Source organism: Tauraco erythrolophus, chromosome 25, assembly GCF_009769465.1.
Source record: "Tauraco erythrolophus isolate bTauEry1 chromosome 25, bTauEry1.pri, whole genome shotgun sequence".
NCBI lineage: Eukaryota > Metazoa > Chordata > Aves > Musophagiformes > Musophagidae > Tauraco > Tauraco erythrolophus.
In genome coordinates this window covers 7,741,259-7,755,291 of record NC_141489.1, presented here as the reverse complement: position 1 = coordinate 7,755,291, position 14,033 = coordinate 7,741,259, and the positions used below count along the sequence as shown (strand labels likewise).

General features: G+C 41.3%; 1 gene segment (V, D, J or C); it reads right to left on the bottom strand.

The window, feature by feature from the left end:
- Positions 1-708: 708 nt before the first annotated feature.
- The window catches only part of LOC147527051 (T cell receptor alpha chain constant-like), a 36,399-nt gene continuing 23,074 nt past the window's right edge, over positions 709-14,033 (bottom strand). Inside the window, 4 exon segments of the C gene segment in view lie at positions 709-895; positions 1,379-1,484; positions 2,649-2,696; positions 3,150-3,413. Coding sequence covers positions 865-895; positions 1,379-1,484; positions 2,649-2,696; positions 3,150-3,413 — 449 coding nt within the window.

The window sequence follows — 14,033 nt, the reverse complement described above, 5'->3', positions numbered from 1 at the left end:
GATACAATTCAAGAACTAGCAGTGTTCGATTTCACATGCATCACTGTTTCCAAGGAGTGCACACATGGACAGTTAATATTTCAGTATAGTTTTATGCAAAGATTATTAAAAATAAAATTGGGAAACCTAACGTTGTTAGAAGTAAACAAAAAGAGAAAAAGTAGTTTGTATTTTTACTAAATGCAAAGCCAAATCTTAAGCTGGTTTCAATTCAGAAAATGTTAAGGCCGGATAGACCTTAAAAACATAGTAAAAATAATTCTTTTCTTCTGTGATAATGAAGTGAGAATTTAATTGAATTAGAACTTCTGGGAGACCTAGCAGCTATCTTTTAGGGAAAAGAAGAAATACCTTGCTCTGATCTAGCAAAAGATGGCAGGACATGGTGCTTAGCACCTTGACTAAGACTCCCTTTGATTTTCAGTGTTTCATTTGCAACTGAAATGGTGTCTGTAGGGGTGCACTCTAAGACGTGTGTACCTGAAAGCTACCAAAATATGAAAAATTCACATTCAAGTGATATTTAGCTTGCAGTTTTCAGCAACACTGTCCCAAGCAGAAATTGTGTGTCAATTTAAGGCAAGTAATAGTGATGTTGGGCAATTTATAGCTATAGCAAACTATACTTCATGCAAAAATAGCGTTGTCATACCAAACGAATCGGGCATGTGGGGGAGCAGAATGCTGAGAATTTTAAGCTTATTTTTCAGTAGCTTTGTAACAATGCAAATAAAGCAATTTAGACTATAATGGCTGACATGATATATACACACAGCAAGTGGTATCCCTTGCAGCAGGAATGCCTGTGTTCCCTCTTGCACACAATGCTCTCGTAAAGATTGCTCAGCAGATTTTTCTGGTACTTCAGGACTGCACCATCTGATCACTTTCATTCCTGTAACAAAAACAAAGGTATGTTAAGCATTATTTGGGATAGAGTTGCAGCTACAGAACTGTAGACCTGAAGCATCTAAGCAGTAGAAAGAGGAGAAAGAGACACTGGGCCAAAACGACCACTGGGTCTGTGGTCTTAAAGTCAGTAAGCACCAAACTTTCCCAGCTGGAGACAGGTCAGGGGATGAATCTAATGGAGGAATGCAGACAAGGGAAGGGATGGATGCAGAAAAAGAAAGGACAGATGTGTAGAAAGAAGAAAAAAGTGAAATTTGCATGTGGATAAGGAAAGTAAATAGACTTGAGGGATGGGACAAAACCATGACATAGCCAAAGGAATGGAGGGACTTTATTGTTTCTACAAACAAAAGGTGCATGGACAGACCGCATAAAGAGTTATTACAAAGAGAAGGAACATTCATAGCTAATGAACTGACACAGACATTTTTTGTCAGAGGCCTTACCACCCTCCATGCATACTCACTTTTTTTTCCATATAAGCATCGTCATCAGCACATTAAAAATTATTCCTTTCATTAAAATTATTTTCAGGCCCAGCTGTGATAAAGACAGCATGTTCAGATTTTCATCTGTAAAAGTAACAGAGGATGAAAGTCACAAGAGCACTGAGACATCCTCACTTCCAGACAGACTTAAAAGCACTTCTTAATGAAGCTGTTTCCCTTCGTGTGCTTGAGTCAGCTAGCAGGAGAGCTAACAAGAGAGTGAGCAGGACTGCCTCATCGGGAGACTTTCATTTTTTCCAGCCGGTGTTCCGAGGGCCGGGTTTTCATTCAATAACCACTGAATTATCCAACATGTAAGTGTGCCAGCCGTCTAGCTGTTTTAAACACAGTGTATTTCGAACTCTGGATGCTGGTGGCATCGCTCCTTCCTCTCCCTACATTTTTTTAAGATGGGCAGGGGGAAAACAAGTTAAATTTTATTCAAAGAACACAAAGTCTATTTGTATTTTCTATTCATCTTTTAAATGACAAAGCCATTTTCATTTGAAAATACATTGATCTCTATCAGAGAAGCAGGGACCTGTCAAGAAAAAGTCATTTTATGTTTATCTTTGAAAACCTCTCTCTGAAATGACTGATAAAATCAGCCAAGTTTACCGGTGAGTATTCTGAAGTGATGTTTTGGAAACATTCGGCTAACTGGTTTCTTTTCAGCAAGGCTGCATGTTTGCAGAAGTACAGCTATGCTGCAAGCAGAGCAAGCACGGAGGCAGGCTCAGCTCCTTTGAACCATCAGGAGCAGCAGTTGCTTGGGCTCCCGCACTGGCTAGTATACTCCACAGCCATGAGCTGAAGCAAAGCTTGCTCAGATGCACCACACCTTTAGTGCAACCCTGCTTCTGAGCACACGCTGCAGAACCTGCTTATCTTCTGGTTCATTAAGTGTTTGTGCGCCCAAAAATACAAACAACTCTTCTGAAGTCTGAAGTGCAGACAGACATGCAGTAAGGCTGACTCATACCAGTGCCTTCAATCGTTATGTGGTGAGGAGTAGTTGTTTGGCTTGTCCTAGCGAGATCATGTAGGCACTGGCTACACTGGTCACATAAAATTACCAGCTCAGATCTGGAAGGATACATTAACCCAATGACTTCCAGCCTTGATGTTTAAAGTCTGTGGGATTCTTTTGGAAATGTCTGATCTGAGCTTTTTGCTCCAACAGGAATTTTGCAAACAGGCAACCTTAGCAAAACCTTGGGAAGCCAAGCTTTACTGCTGTGTACATACCTGTCCTGAAGTGCAGAGACACCCCTGTAACACAGACAGTGCTGGCACCTGCAGATAGTAACAATAAATCTAATTAATAAGAGAAATGTACTTCTTCAGAAGTTCATAATGATATCTCTACTTAGAAGGGCCGGATTAGATGTTCTGGCCAGTAAAGCCTCCCGTAAACACTCATTTCTCCTGTTTTCAGGGCAAGCGTAAAACATGATCTAATTAAACTTTAGTGTCTCATCAGACAAAGGAATTTCAAGCTTTATATCCCTTCCAGTGTGATTTTAAGATCTCTCTGCTGTGACCTCAGTCTACTGACCCTTAACCTTGCTTCCACCAAGGAGGAAGGCAGAAGAAAACAGAGGCAATGAGGCAACCTTCCTCTGGAATGTAGGAGCATAATTCGGCATTGCTTGCAGGGTTGGGAGCTGTGAACAAGTCCTGCTCATACTAATAGCACAGATATCAGAGTACCTCTAGCCCTGTACACACATCCAACAACGCCATTACCACTTTCAGGATCCTGGCCCTCCAGCTCTCCAAAGCCCCCGTGATTTGCACCACACTGCATTTCATCTTTCTTGGCCCAGTATGTTGACAGGTAGCTCGCTTCCTCTTTGTTCTCGGATGTTGTCACCTCCACAACAGCATTTGTCTGCATATTATCCGAGTTAAGAGTAAGATTTTCAGGGGAGTAATCTGTGATAAGGCACATTTCCAAATTCTCATCATCTTTAGAGATCAGCCTGTAGGCTGAAGGAGATGGAGTGACATCTGAAAATGGAGAAGTGAAGAGACATTAGATGGGAGTATACATTCATAGTTCCTTCAGTCTTAGCATACAGACACTTAGATGTAAAGGTTTTTCCATGATTTCACTGGGAAGTTACCTGATCATAGGAATCTTGTGCTAGGACTCCTTTAGAGAACCAGGGCATCCAGAGCAGACGATGCAGGAGCTACATAAGACTTATGTTGACTTATGTTGTGTGGGAGATGCAGAGAGTGGTCAGGCAGGATCTCTAGAGCATCTCAAATGATACTCATGTGGGCATCCACACCTTAGATGTCCATATCTAACCTAGTCATTCCTCCCTGAAACAACTCATTCAACTCTACTCTGGAGCCTGGGCTTCCTTCTGGATCTTGGGCTGGATGCATTCAGGAATGTGTATGAAAGGTGGAGAGAGCACTTTCTTCTTTCTTTGCTGCTACGATATGTAATGGGTCTGGAGAGAACTGAGAAGCCCAGGGGCACTCTGCCTTTTCTGCAGAAATTTGCGTAGCCAAATCCACCACTGACATTCACAATCCCACTTCCTCCTCCTGTTCTGAGGGACAGTGGATAAACTACCAAGTCTTAAGGGTGTCCACATTTACCACCAGTTTAGCTAATTGTGTTCCTATAGGAAAAAGCCAGGAATGCCATTGCAAAGTAGGAACACATAGTTGCTTCTAGGGAAAGAAAGATGAAACGAACAAACATTTCATTATATTCCACCACTTGACAGTGCAGTGCAAGATTTTTTAATACATTTTCCCCTACAGAAGAAGGGTTTGGGGAACTGAAGGCTGCAGATATAAGGCACCTGGGGTTTATTTCTATTGTCTTGCTTGAAATTCTGCTAACTAGTCAGTTAGACTAGGATTTTCCACACATATCAAAACACTACCTGTGGTTAAACTCTTTTTTGCATGTTTAGCTTTGTGAACTTGTACTCTTAAGCATACATTTCATCTTGTCCAGCTCTTGAAGTCTGATTCTTTGAGAAGGTACTTTCCTAAATCTTTGTTCATGCGTAATAGTAAAATGTTATGGGCGTTGCAGTAACATGATGAACAGATGAAATATCATTAAAGACATACTGTAGCCAAGATGCAGATGTGGGGCTCTCAACAACCCTCTGGCTGCATTTTCCATTGAACTTCACAATCATAACTGGAGCTTCAATTCACATTTATAAACTGTCAAATTGTTATCATGTAGGATTGAGAGTTTAGATTAATATTTACTTTGTCCCTGTTCACACATCACATTGATAAACATTGTAAAAAATACTGAAGACAGGTTACCTCCCAGGTGAAGAAGTTTAAATTTGTTCCCATGGGAGAAGTTTGGACTAAATCTTGACTTTTAGAAAGTGTCTCAAAATCTTATGCTAGTGCAGACCCTAGTTCTATCGCTGAGATAAATGCTTTTCATCTGTTCAGTTGCCAGTTGTCAGCACCTTAGAGAAACAGGTGTACTTCTATATTGGTGTGATCTCAGAAAAAAACTAATCCACAAAGCCTAATGATTAATTCTCTGGTCCTTCTCCTGAACTGCAGTTTGTCTATCCCAGCTTTGCCCTGGCTTTGAAAAACCTGATGAGATGGACTCTTTCCCAACTATGTAGAATATGGTCTGATATATGTTCTGACTCCCTCGGCACCACTCCCCACCTCCCGTACTCCCAGTTATTGTTTTGGAAATAGATTTCAGTGATCATTTGTTGGGGAGAGTAAGACAGGAGCAGATAAAAAGCTTGTTGGTAGATCCCTGTATGAAATACAGATGAACCAGGGTATATCATTGTCATGGAGTACATGGATATGAAAGAGAAGAGGAGGAATTGATTGAGCTGTTCTGCTTCTCTCTCATAATGAGTACTGTGCTTTATGAAGACCTACACATCCATCTCCAAATTAACGTGTTTTTCTCCCTTTCAATCTGTCCTTTTATCATAAACAGATAAAAAACCAAGGTCTGTTTTTTGCAGACAGCTTCAGCAGCACTTGTTTTGCAAAATACTCATTTCTCATTCTTGCTCAGAGTGGCTACTGGTTCTGGTACTAGGGTATTTTTCTCTAGTTCAAACTTCCTTTGCATATTTGCATACTGTTATGAAAGTTTGCAGATAGTCTGGTAAATATCAGCTTTTATAACCACAGCACTGTGACCTTTGTTTCCTGTTATTCTGTCTTAACGAGTTGGTGGATGTGTTGGAGATGCTGTATTGATATTTATGACCTGTATTTGCAAGAAAGATTGAGAATTAAATTGTGTTACCCTGAGCTGTCGACCCTGCCTAATTTCATCTTTCCTGAAGGATGATGAAAGATCCAGGTGGAAGAACAGGAGCTGTTGGAATGTTATTCCTGACCAGTCTGCAGAGAAAGCCGACTCCAGAGGCTGATTTCAGGGAGAGAGCCTGTTCCAACATCAGACTGAGACCTACGCCTTTTTTTCCAAACAAGCTGCAGTGGAAATCCTAAACTGATTTAACAGACAGCTTGTATTGTAGAGAGATTTATCTCATTCTGCATTGCCTTCAAAAGAAACCCTCTGAATCTCTGATCAGTCTGGAATTGGTGTGGTAGAGGTCTTTAATCCTCTTACCATTCCTCATCCTGAGACATATGTCTCAAAATATGAGACATGTGGTCTGGCGAGGTCCCCGATGACTGGAAGAGAGGGAACATAACCCCCATTTTTAAAAAGGGGAACAAGGAGGACCCGGGCAACTACAGGCCGGTCAGCCTCACCTCTGTGCCTGGCAAGGTCATGGAGCAGATTCTCCTGGGAACCATGCTAAGGCACATGGAGAGCAAGGAGGTGGTGGGTGACAGCCAACATGGCTTCACCAAAGGCAGATCGTGCCTGACCAACTTGGTGGCCTTTTACGATGGGGTGACAGCATCGGTGGACAAGGGTTGACCAACGGATATCATCTACCTGAACTTGTGCAAAGCTTTTGACACTGTCCCGCACGACATTCTTCTCTCTAAACTAGAGAGGCATGGGTTTGATGGATGGACCACTCGGTGGATAAGGAATTGGCTCAATGGCCGTACTCAGAGAGTAGTGGTCAACGGCTCGATGTCCAAGTGGAGACCGGTCACGAGTGGTGTCCCTCAGGGGTCCGTGTTGGGCCCGGCCCTCTTCAACATCTTTGTCGGTGACGTGGACAGTGGCATGGAGTGCACCCTCAGCAAGTTCGCTGATGACACCAAGCTGTGTGGTGCCGTCGACACGCTGGAAGGGAGGGATGCCATCCAGAGGGACCTCGACAGGCTGGAGAGGTGGGCCCGTACCAACCTCATGAAGTTCAACCAGGCCAAGTGCAAGGTCCTATGTCTGGGTCGTGGCAATCCCAGGCACAAATACAGACTGGGCGGAGAATGGATCGAGAGCAGCCCTGAGGAGAAGGACTTATAGCGGTCTTCCAGTACCTCAAGGGGGCCTACAAGAAAGATGGGGAGAGGCTGTTCAGGAGGGCCAGTTGTGACAGGACAAGGGGTAATGGTTTTGAAATAGAGGGAGGTAGATTCAGGTTGGATATTAGGAAAAAATTTTTTACCATGAGAATTGTAGAACACTGGAACAGGTTGCCCAGAGAGGTGGTGGATGCTCCATCCCTGGAGACGTTCAAGGCCAGGTTGGACGAGGCCCTGAGCAACCTGATCTAGTTGGAGATATCCCTGTTCCTTGCAGGGGGGTTGGACTAGATGACCTTTGAAGGTCCCTTCCAGCCCTAACCATTCTATGATTCTATGATATTCCACAGCTAGAGTCAACCTGGCGCTATTAATCAGGAACAGCTACAGAGCAAATATATACCCTCTCACACACTCATACAGGCTAATCTTGACCCCAGAGGAGCAACTCCAGTGACTTAACAAAAGCACTTAAGTGATGTTCACTGGCTGTCCTCCAAAGGAGGTTCCAAAAAGTCTACCAGAGATCCTTTGTGAAACTCCCAAGCCCTGCATGAAGGACAGCAAGACTAGATGTCCACATTTTGTACCTGAACCCTTCTCTAGACTTCCAGTGCTCGTGCCTGGAGGCACTCAGATAAAAGAAGCCAGGTCCTAATCCAGAATCAACCAAGTCATCCCAAGTACAAAGACTCTGTGCAGAGATTCAGTATTTGCAAATCTGAATATGCTGCTTCACTTATAGGGATCAGGCATAATTCTGGTCTCCATCCCAAAATGTGTTTGTCCTTGCCTCTGTAATTACACGGGGGAAATTCAAACTACCAAAACCATCCAAGATCTTTCTCACAAACCTTTAAATGGGAAGATTCCTAGCTGAACCAAAACTAAAGCTGAAATAATAGAGGAAGATACCCGATATGTGAGAAATCAACTGTCCAATGGACTAAATAGTTTTCTAGTACCAAAACAGGATAAATCCTGGACTTATAGCATGTGTTCACATTAAGGAAAAGTTGGCATGAAGTTTTCTTCAATTTCATATTGGGAAGCAATATCCTATTTGTGTTCATGCATCACCTGAACTGCAGGAGAGATTCACTATGATCTCCTCTGCTATTCCTTTCAATGATATTAAGGAAAGATTTTTGGGGATCAGAAGAAGCAATTCTCCTTATCTAATCCCCTCTTTAAAGCTCACAGATGAATGAGATGGCTTAACCCATCTGTGTAACTATTGTGCAGAAATAAAAAGACTGAAGTGGCTTCTCATGAACCTCCTGAGAATCTCTGTCATTTTCACAAAATACTTTTGCATGCTTTTTCTTCCAAAATCAGAGTTGGACTTTAATTGTCAGAACAAGTTTTCAATTTTATATGCCAGAGATTTAGTTTCTAGAAAAAAATTCATAGTGTCACAGAATGTTTGTGTTGGAAGGGACCTTTAAAGGTCATCTAGTCCAACCCTCAATTCAAATAATTTCAACTCAAAAAAAAGAAACTTTCTGAGTTAGACCTTAACTATTCACATAGTGCCAGCCAAAAAAGCCCACATTTGTTTAATAAGTAAAAAAAACCCCAACCAATAAAAAAACATTCAAAAGAATCAACTTAAAATTCTTTTCTCAAAGTCTAAAAGTAGGCAGAAGACCATTTTTACATTGATATCAAAAAGTCAGAAGAACTTTTGATGTTATTCTTGTGGAATTGCCTCGGATGTAGATGTCTATTTCACACCAAAACTATATCCTTTCCTGATCAGTCTATTTAATGGGTACATTTAATTAGATAACTTGTTTGGGATCATAGCCTTGTGCCATTTCCAGAAATTACTCTTCCAGCTCCAGTATCCTGCGTACCACAGTTTGAATAATTGCAAATACTGTCGTCTGAGTCACCTGGGAAATTTCTTCACAATGCAGTGTGAAACTTAGACTCAAACATGAACCCAGAGGTATGGCTGATGTTTTTTTCCCCCAGACTGAGGCAGAACACTATTACAGTCTGAGAGGACTCTGAAGTTAATGTTAATGATATGCCAACAACTCTAGCCCAAGACATGGATCGTGTCGTCTCATTTCCCCCTATTCCCAGTCTCCCTGCTCCATCTTCTCAAGCACTCTTTTCAGAAAAAATCCTGGGTTTGTTTTCTTTCAGCCTTCACTCCTCCCTCCACTCTTCATCAAGAGTTTGTCTTCATTCTCCATAGAGATAGATCTATTCAGAAACGCTAACCAGTGGACACTGCTTCCACCTTCATACCTTCATAGCCTGTCCCTCTCCAAATCTTGCTCACCTGGGTTGACTTTAAATCTAGTCCCTCTTCCAAACACAAATTTATTGCAACTTTCAGTTTCCCACTCAATGAGAAGCTTTTGCAATAAATTCCTGCCTGCCAGCTGCATATTCCAATGGCTCCTCATCCAAAATATGTGGGAAAACTATCTACCAGAGAACGACACAAAAATATTTGAAATTTCATTCCATCTTTCAGGTTTCTAAAGCATTTTAGAATGTAACTGAGGAAAGGAAAAGAGTTACTATGCATCACAACAAGTTTGATTCTCCTTTCAAATACAATTTTACTAGTTCCTGACTGCAACATCAGTTTTTACAAATATGGAAGGGGACTTTACTTTTGGATTTTAAACCCCAAAATCATGACCTGTTTGCTTAAGCTAAGAGTTAGAAAACCGAATCTCTAAGCCATTAGTCAGAACAACCTTTATATACAGTTTTAAAGATGCAAAAATCAAGTCTGAAAACTTCAGTAGCCAGAAACTCCATGAAAGTGCTAAACTTTTTATATAGCATTCAGCCATGTGTGAACGGCTTGCAGCACTCTATGTGTGACTGCGCCGTGCTGTGACTATTAAACCTGTGTGGACACTACCATCTTCTCTAGCTGTTCTTTCCTGCAGTGAGTCCCTGCCATGGCCAAGCACTCCTTGGATTCCAAGACAGCATCTCTATTCCGACTGGTTTTTGTTTTTATCTTGAAAAGCCAAAAAGAGATTGGAACATGCTCCCATGAAAGTCCCTAGTCCATCTACCCAAAGAACAAAATTTGCCAATCCTGGTGTTAATATGGAACAGAAAGCTCAAACTTGGAGTAACAAGAAGTTGGGTCCCAGTTCCAAATGTGAGTTTCACATATCCCTGACTGGCACACTGGTGTCAACCTCTACAACTATATAGAGAGGTTTTCCCAATGTCTACTGACAATTAGGTCAACAGACATTCCACAGCAGGGAACAACTTAAGGGAGCAATGATGAAACACATTGATTCAAGTCACCATAAAAGTACCAAAGAAGTCTACTAGGAAATTATCAGAATCAGAAACAGGGAGATCAAATCAAAAAATGTTCATTCATTCGCTGGTCACAATTGTATATTACGCCTTTCGAGGCAATACTAGGTACAAGCTGTGTTTTTCCGTCTGTAACATCATCTAAAATTCCTGTTTACTGTGCCATGTAGTTAGGGCTGCTGCCTTTCAGTCCAAGTTTTCTGCTGAATGTTTCACCATTTACTACCCACCTGGTTTGATCACCAGCAAAGTTCCTTTTCCTAATGTCAGCATATCTCCTTCTCTGCTTCCGTAATTCACACTACCCAGGAAACCTTTCAAGAACTCCTTTGACCTTGGTTACAGCTATCTCCTTACAGGTTTCAGTGGCACATTGTGACCCTGTCTAGATCTTAGAGCTTCACAGGCATCTGCAAAGGCAATATGAGTCTTCTAACTCTAATAGTTCAGGATTCATATACTCTCACTTATTTAGATATGCAGTAGCAGAAGTAAGTATTAAGTATGGCCTTGTAGCCGTGACAGCTCGGCAAATACGGATTCAAGCTCCAGTCATGAAGAGAATCCACTTACAATATTTGTGGATAGTGTAGTATCTGTACATCAGGCAAACCAACTAAAAGGCAGTCCAATTCCCATTCCAACAGCAATATTAAAAATGTTATAAATATAGTGTACCTTGGTGGGATTCTGCTACAAAAAAAAAAAAAGACCAGCTAAAATGGTGATAATCACTGTAAGAGGATATATTCTAAATCATAGAATCATAGAATGGTTTGGGTTGGAAGGGACCTTTAAAGGTCATCTAGTTCAACCACCCCTATAATAAGCAGGGACATCTTCAATAAGGTCACATTGCTCAAAGCCCTGTCCAACCTGACCTTGAGTGTTTCCAGGGATGGGCCCTCTCTGGGCAACCTGCTCCAGTGTTTTGCCACTTTCATTGTTAAACATTTCTTCCTTATATCCACTCTAAATCTCCCCTCTTTTAATTTAAAACCATTACCCCTTGTCCTATCACAATAGGCCCTACTAAAAAGTCTGTCCCCATCTTTCTTATAGCACTCTTTTAAGCATTGAAAAGCCACAATAAGATCTCCCCAGAGCCTTCTCTTCTCCAGGCTGAACAACCCCCAGCTGCCTCAGCCTTTCCTCATAGGAGAAGTGTTCCATCTCTTTGATCATTTTTGTGACCCTCATCTGGACCTGCTCCAACAGGTCCATGTTTTTCCTGTGCTGAGGGCTCCAGAGCTGGACACAGTACTGCAGGTGAGGTCTCACCAGAGCAGAGTAGAGGAGGAGAATCACTTCCCTTGACCTGCTGGCCATGCTTCTTTTAATGCAGCCCAGGATATGGTTGGCTTTCTGGGCTGTGAGTGTGCTCATGTCCAACAATATAAGTATCATAGCCATCCGTGTATTTCAATGCATTTTCATCTGATTTATATCACCCATGACTTTGTTTGAGTCCAACGAAAATGGTATGGATTTACCCTTAGGAGAGAACAAATCCACGTGATTTACTTGACAGAAGAGCTAAAACAGGCTTGGTCTTAGCTTATCACAGGAATGCAATTGATGGAAGAGCACTGAAACCACATGCCTGCCTGCAGCTGCCTCAAGGAAGACTGCTTGGACAGCTGTCATGGAATAAATTCCACTGGTTAAGGTGAGACCGCAGGCTACTATGCCTTTGACAGCTGCCATTTCCCAGATCTTTGTGTGTGTCCACAACAATCTTGCAAAGTAGGCAAAAAATCAGGATAAATGTACCTGAGAAAACCAGAAGTCTCATCCCAGATCCAAATGTTATTTTGTAACTACTTCCATAGTCACACAATAGCATAGACCTCTACAATATCCAGAGTGGTATTGAACTAAAGACAGACTCGTCTGTATTTTCTCCGTTTCTTTTAAAACGAGCGCTCCGGCCTCTGCGTGCGTGTGTCCATCTCAAACACAGTAAATCCATCGGTCTGTTTCTGACATAACTGTTCCTAGCAAAATGGAGTTCGAAAGAGGATACGATCTTTCTATTAGTACATCAGGGGACTAAGCACCAGGGAGGGGAGAAACAATTTTTCTTCAGGACAACACTCGGTACGGGAACAAACACGTGTAAACTGGTTGTGAAAAGGTTTTGGTTGGAAAAGAGGAAGGCTCATAATGGTCAGAGCAGCGGGGTTCTGGAACAGCTTTGCATATATTCTGCTTAGGGATATGGTTTAATGGGGGATTAGGGACGGTTGGACTGGATGATCTCTAAGGTCTTTTCCAACCTAGAAATTCTATGAAATTCTATGAAATTCTATTAATAAAACCTTCAATAATTGCATTCTCCACCAAAAGAAATCTTATTTATCTCTGTTAGGCAGATCTATCTATGTAGGGCTTTTCTTCCGACTGACTTTCTTTCATGTGGTGTTCTGCATCTTCCAAACTTGCAAACACCTGTTCCTTAATATTCCCCTCCATCACCTGCATCGCAAGTTCTATTCTTCATGTAATTCCTCATTTATTTAGTCCTCCATTCTGACTATTCTCTCAAAAATTAGTTTATTTATTGTTACTTCACAGCTCGCCTAGTCATCGATGATGTAGTACAAACTCCATCATCCCATTCTCTTGGATTTGCCATCTGAGTCAGTCAAGAGTGATTCCAGAGCAAATTTGCCATTTAGCTTTCAAGTAGAAAGCATACTTTTTGGTATGCAAATTCTTTGTGGCAGGGAGACCATTGCTTATTCTGCAATTAAACACTGAAGTATCGGTATACATTCAAGAAGCTCTTGTTCTACAGTGTGACCAAAACAAGATCTGCAGCAGTTGCATGTGGACATGACCATAACAGCAAATTTGGGGACTTGTAAATGAAGTCAGCCAGATCCTTGATTTATAACTTCTTTAGATTGCTGATAGCTCCATATAAACTTGAGATTCCTATTTTTCTCAGATGTTTTTGAACGGGGTCAGGAAGGTCAGTTGAAATCTGAGGAATTTCCCCAGAGGTTTTCAGAATTAATAGTATCTTTAATTGCTGTGTTTTTTAACTTTCAGAATAAAATTATTTTAAAATTATCTTAACAATCATTACCATTTTAAGAAAAAGAAAAATTACTTTACAAGAGTAAACCAAAAGCATTTAGATATTAAATGCTCCTAAAAGTATTCATAAGGAATTTGGAAAAATTGATATCTTTACAAAAAACTTGATGCCTCAGGATCTGCCTTACTTTCTTTCCCTTTCCAAAGACTTACATACAAGACAAGAGGTGTCGGGTTTGGGAGGGATTTTTTTTCAGATACTTGTGACAGCAACTGTCAAAGAACAATTTTTTCATGCTTTTTTTTTTTTAAAAAAAATTATTTGTGGTCAGGGTTGCCTTCAAATGTCATTCAGGAGTGAACTTTGTTTCTTAACCTCTTTCACCTCTGTCTGGTTATCTATTCCACTCCTAGTTTTAAGACCTGTCACACTGTGCAGAATAGTTTCAGAGTTTCAATTCTACTGTGCTCCGAGCTTCACATGGATGTTGAAGGCCAAGGTAATTTCACAGTACTCAACACGTTGACTGTAATTGCAAACTTGGTATCATACTCAAAGATAAGCTTGCTTCCTGGGCTTCCAGTATTTATAAAATACTTCACAATATGACAGAAACCCACCCCCTATCTTTACAGCTTTATAGAGGATCTCCAAAGCAAAGACCCAATACGCGCTTATATTTTGCATTTGCATACAAATGGAAGTCGTATTATCTTAAAGTGTTAGCATCCACACACTAGAAAAGTCCTTTTTACGGCTTTATGAGACTAGTCTTACCACTCTGCATTTTGCTGGCCCATGCTGGCTTTCACCATTTCCCTTTGTTTCTCTTCTACGTG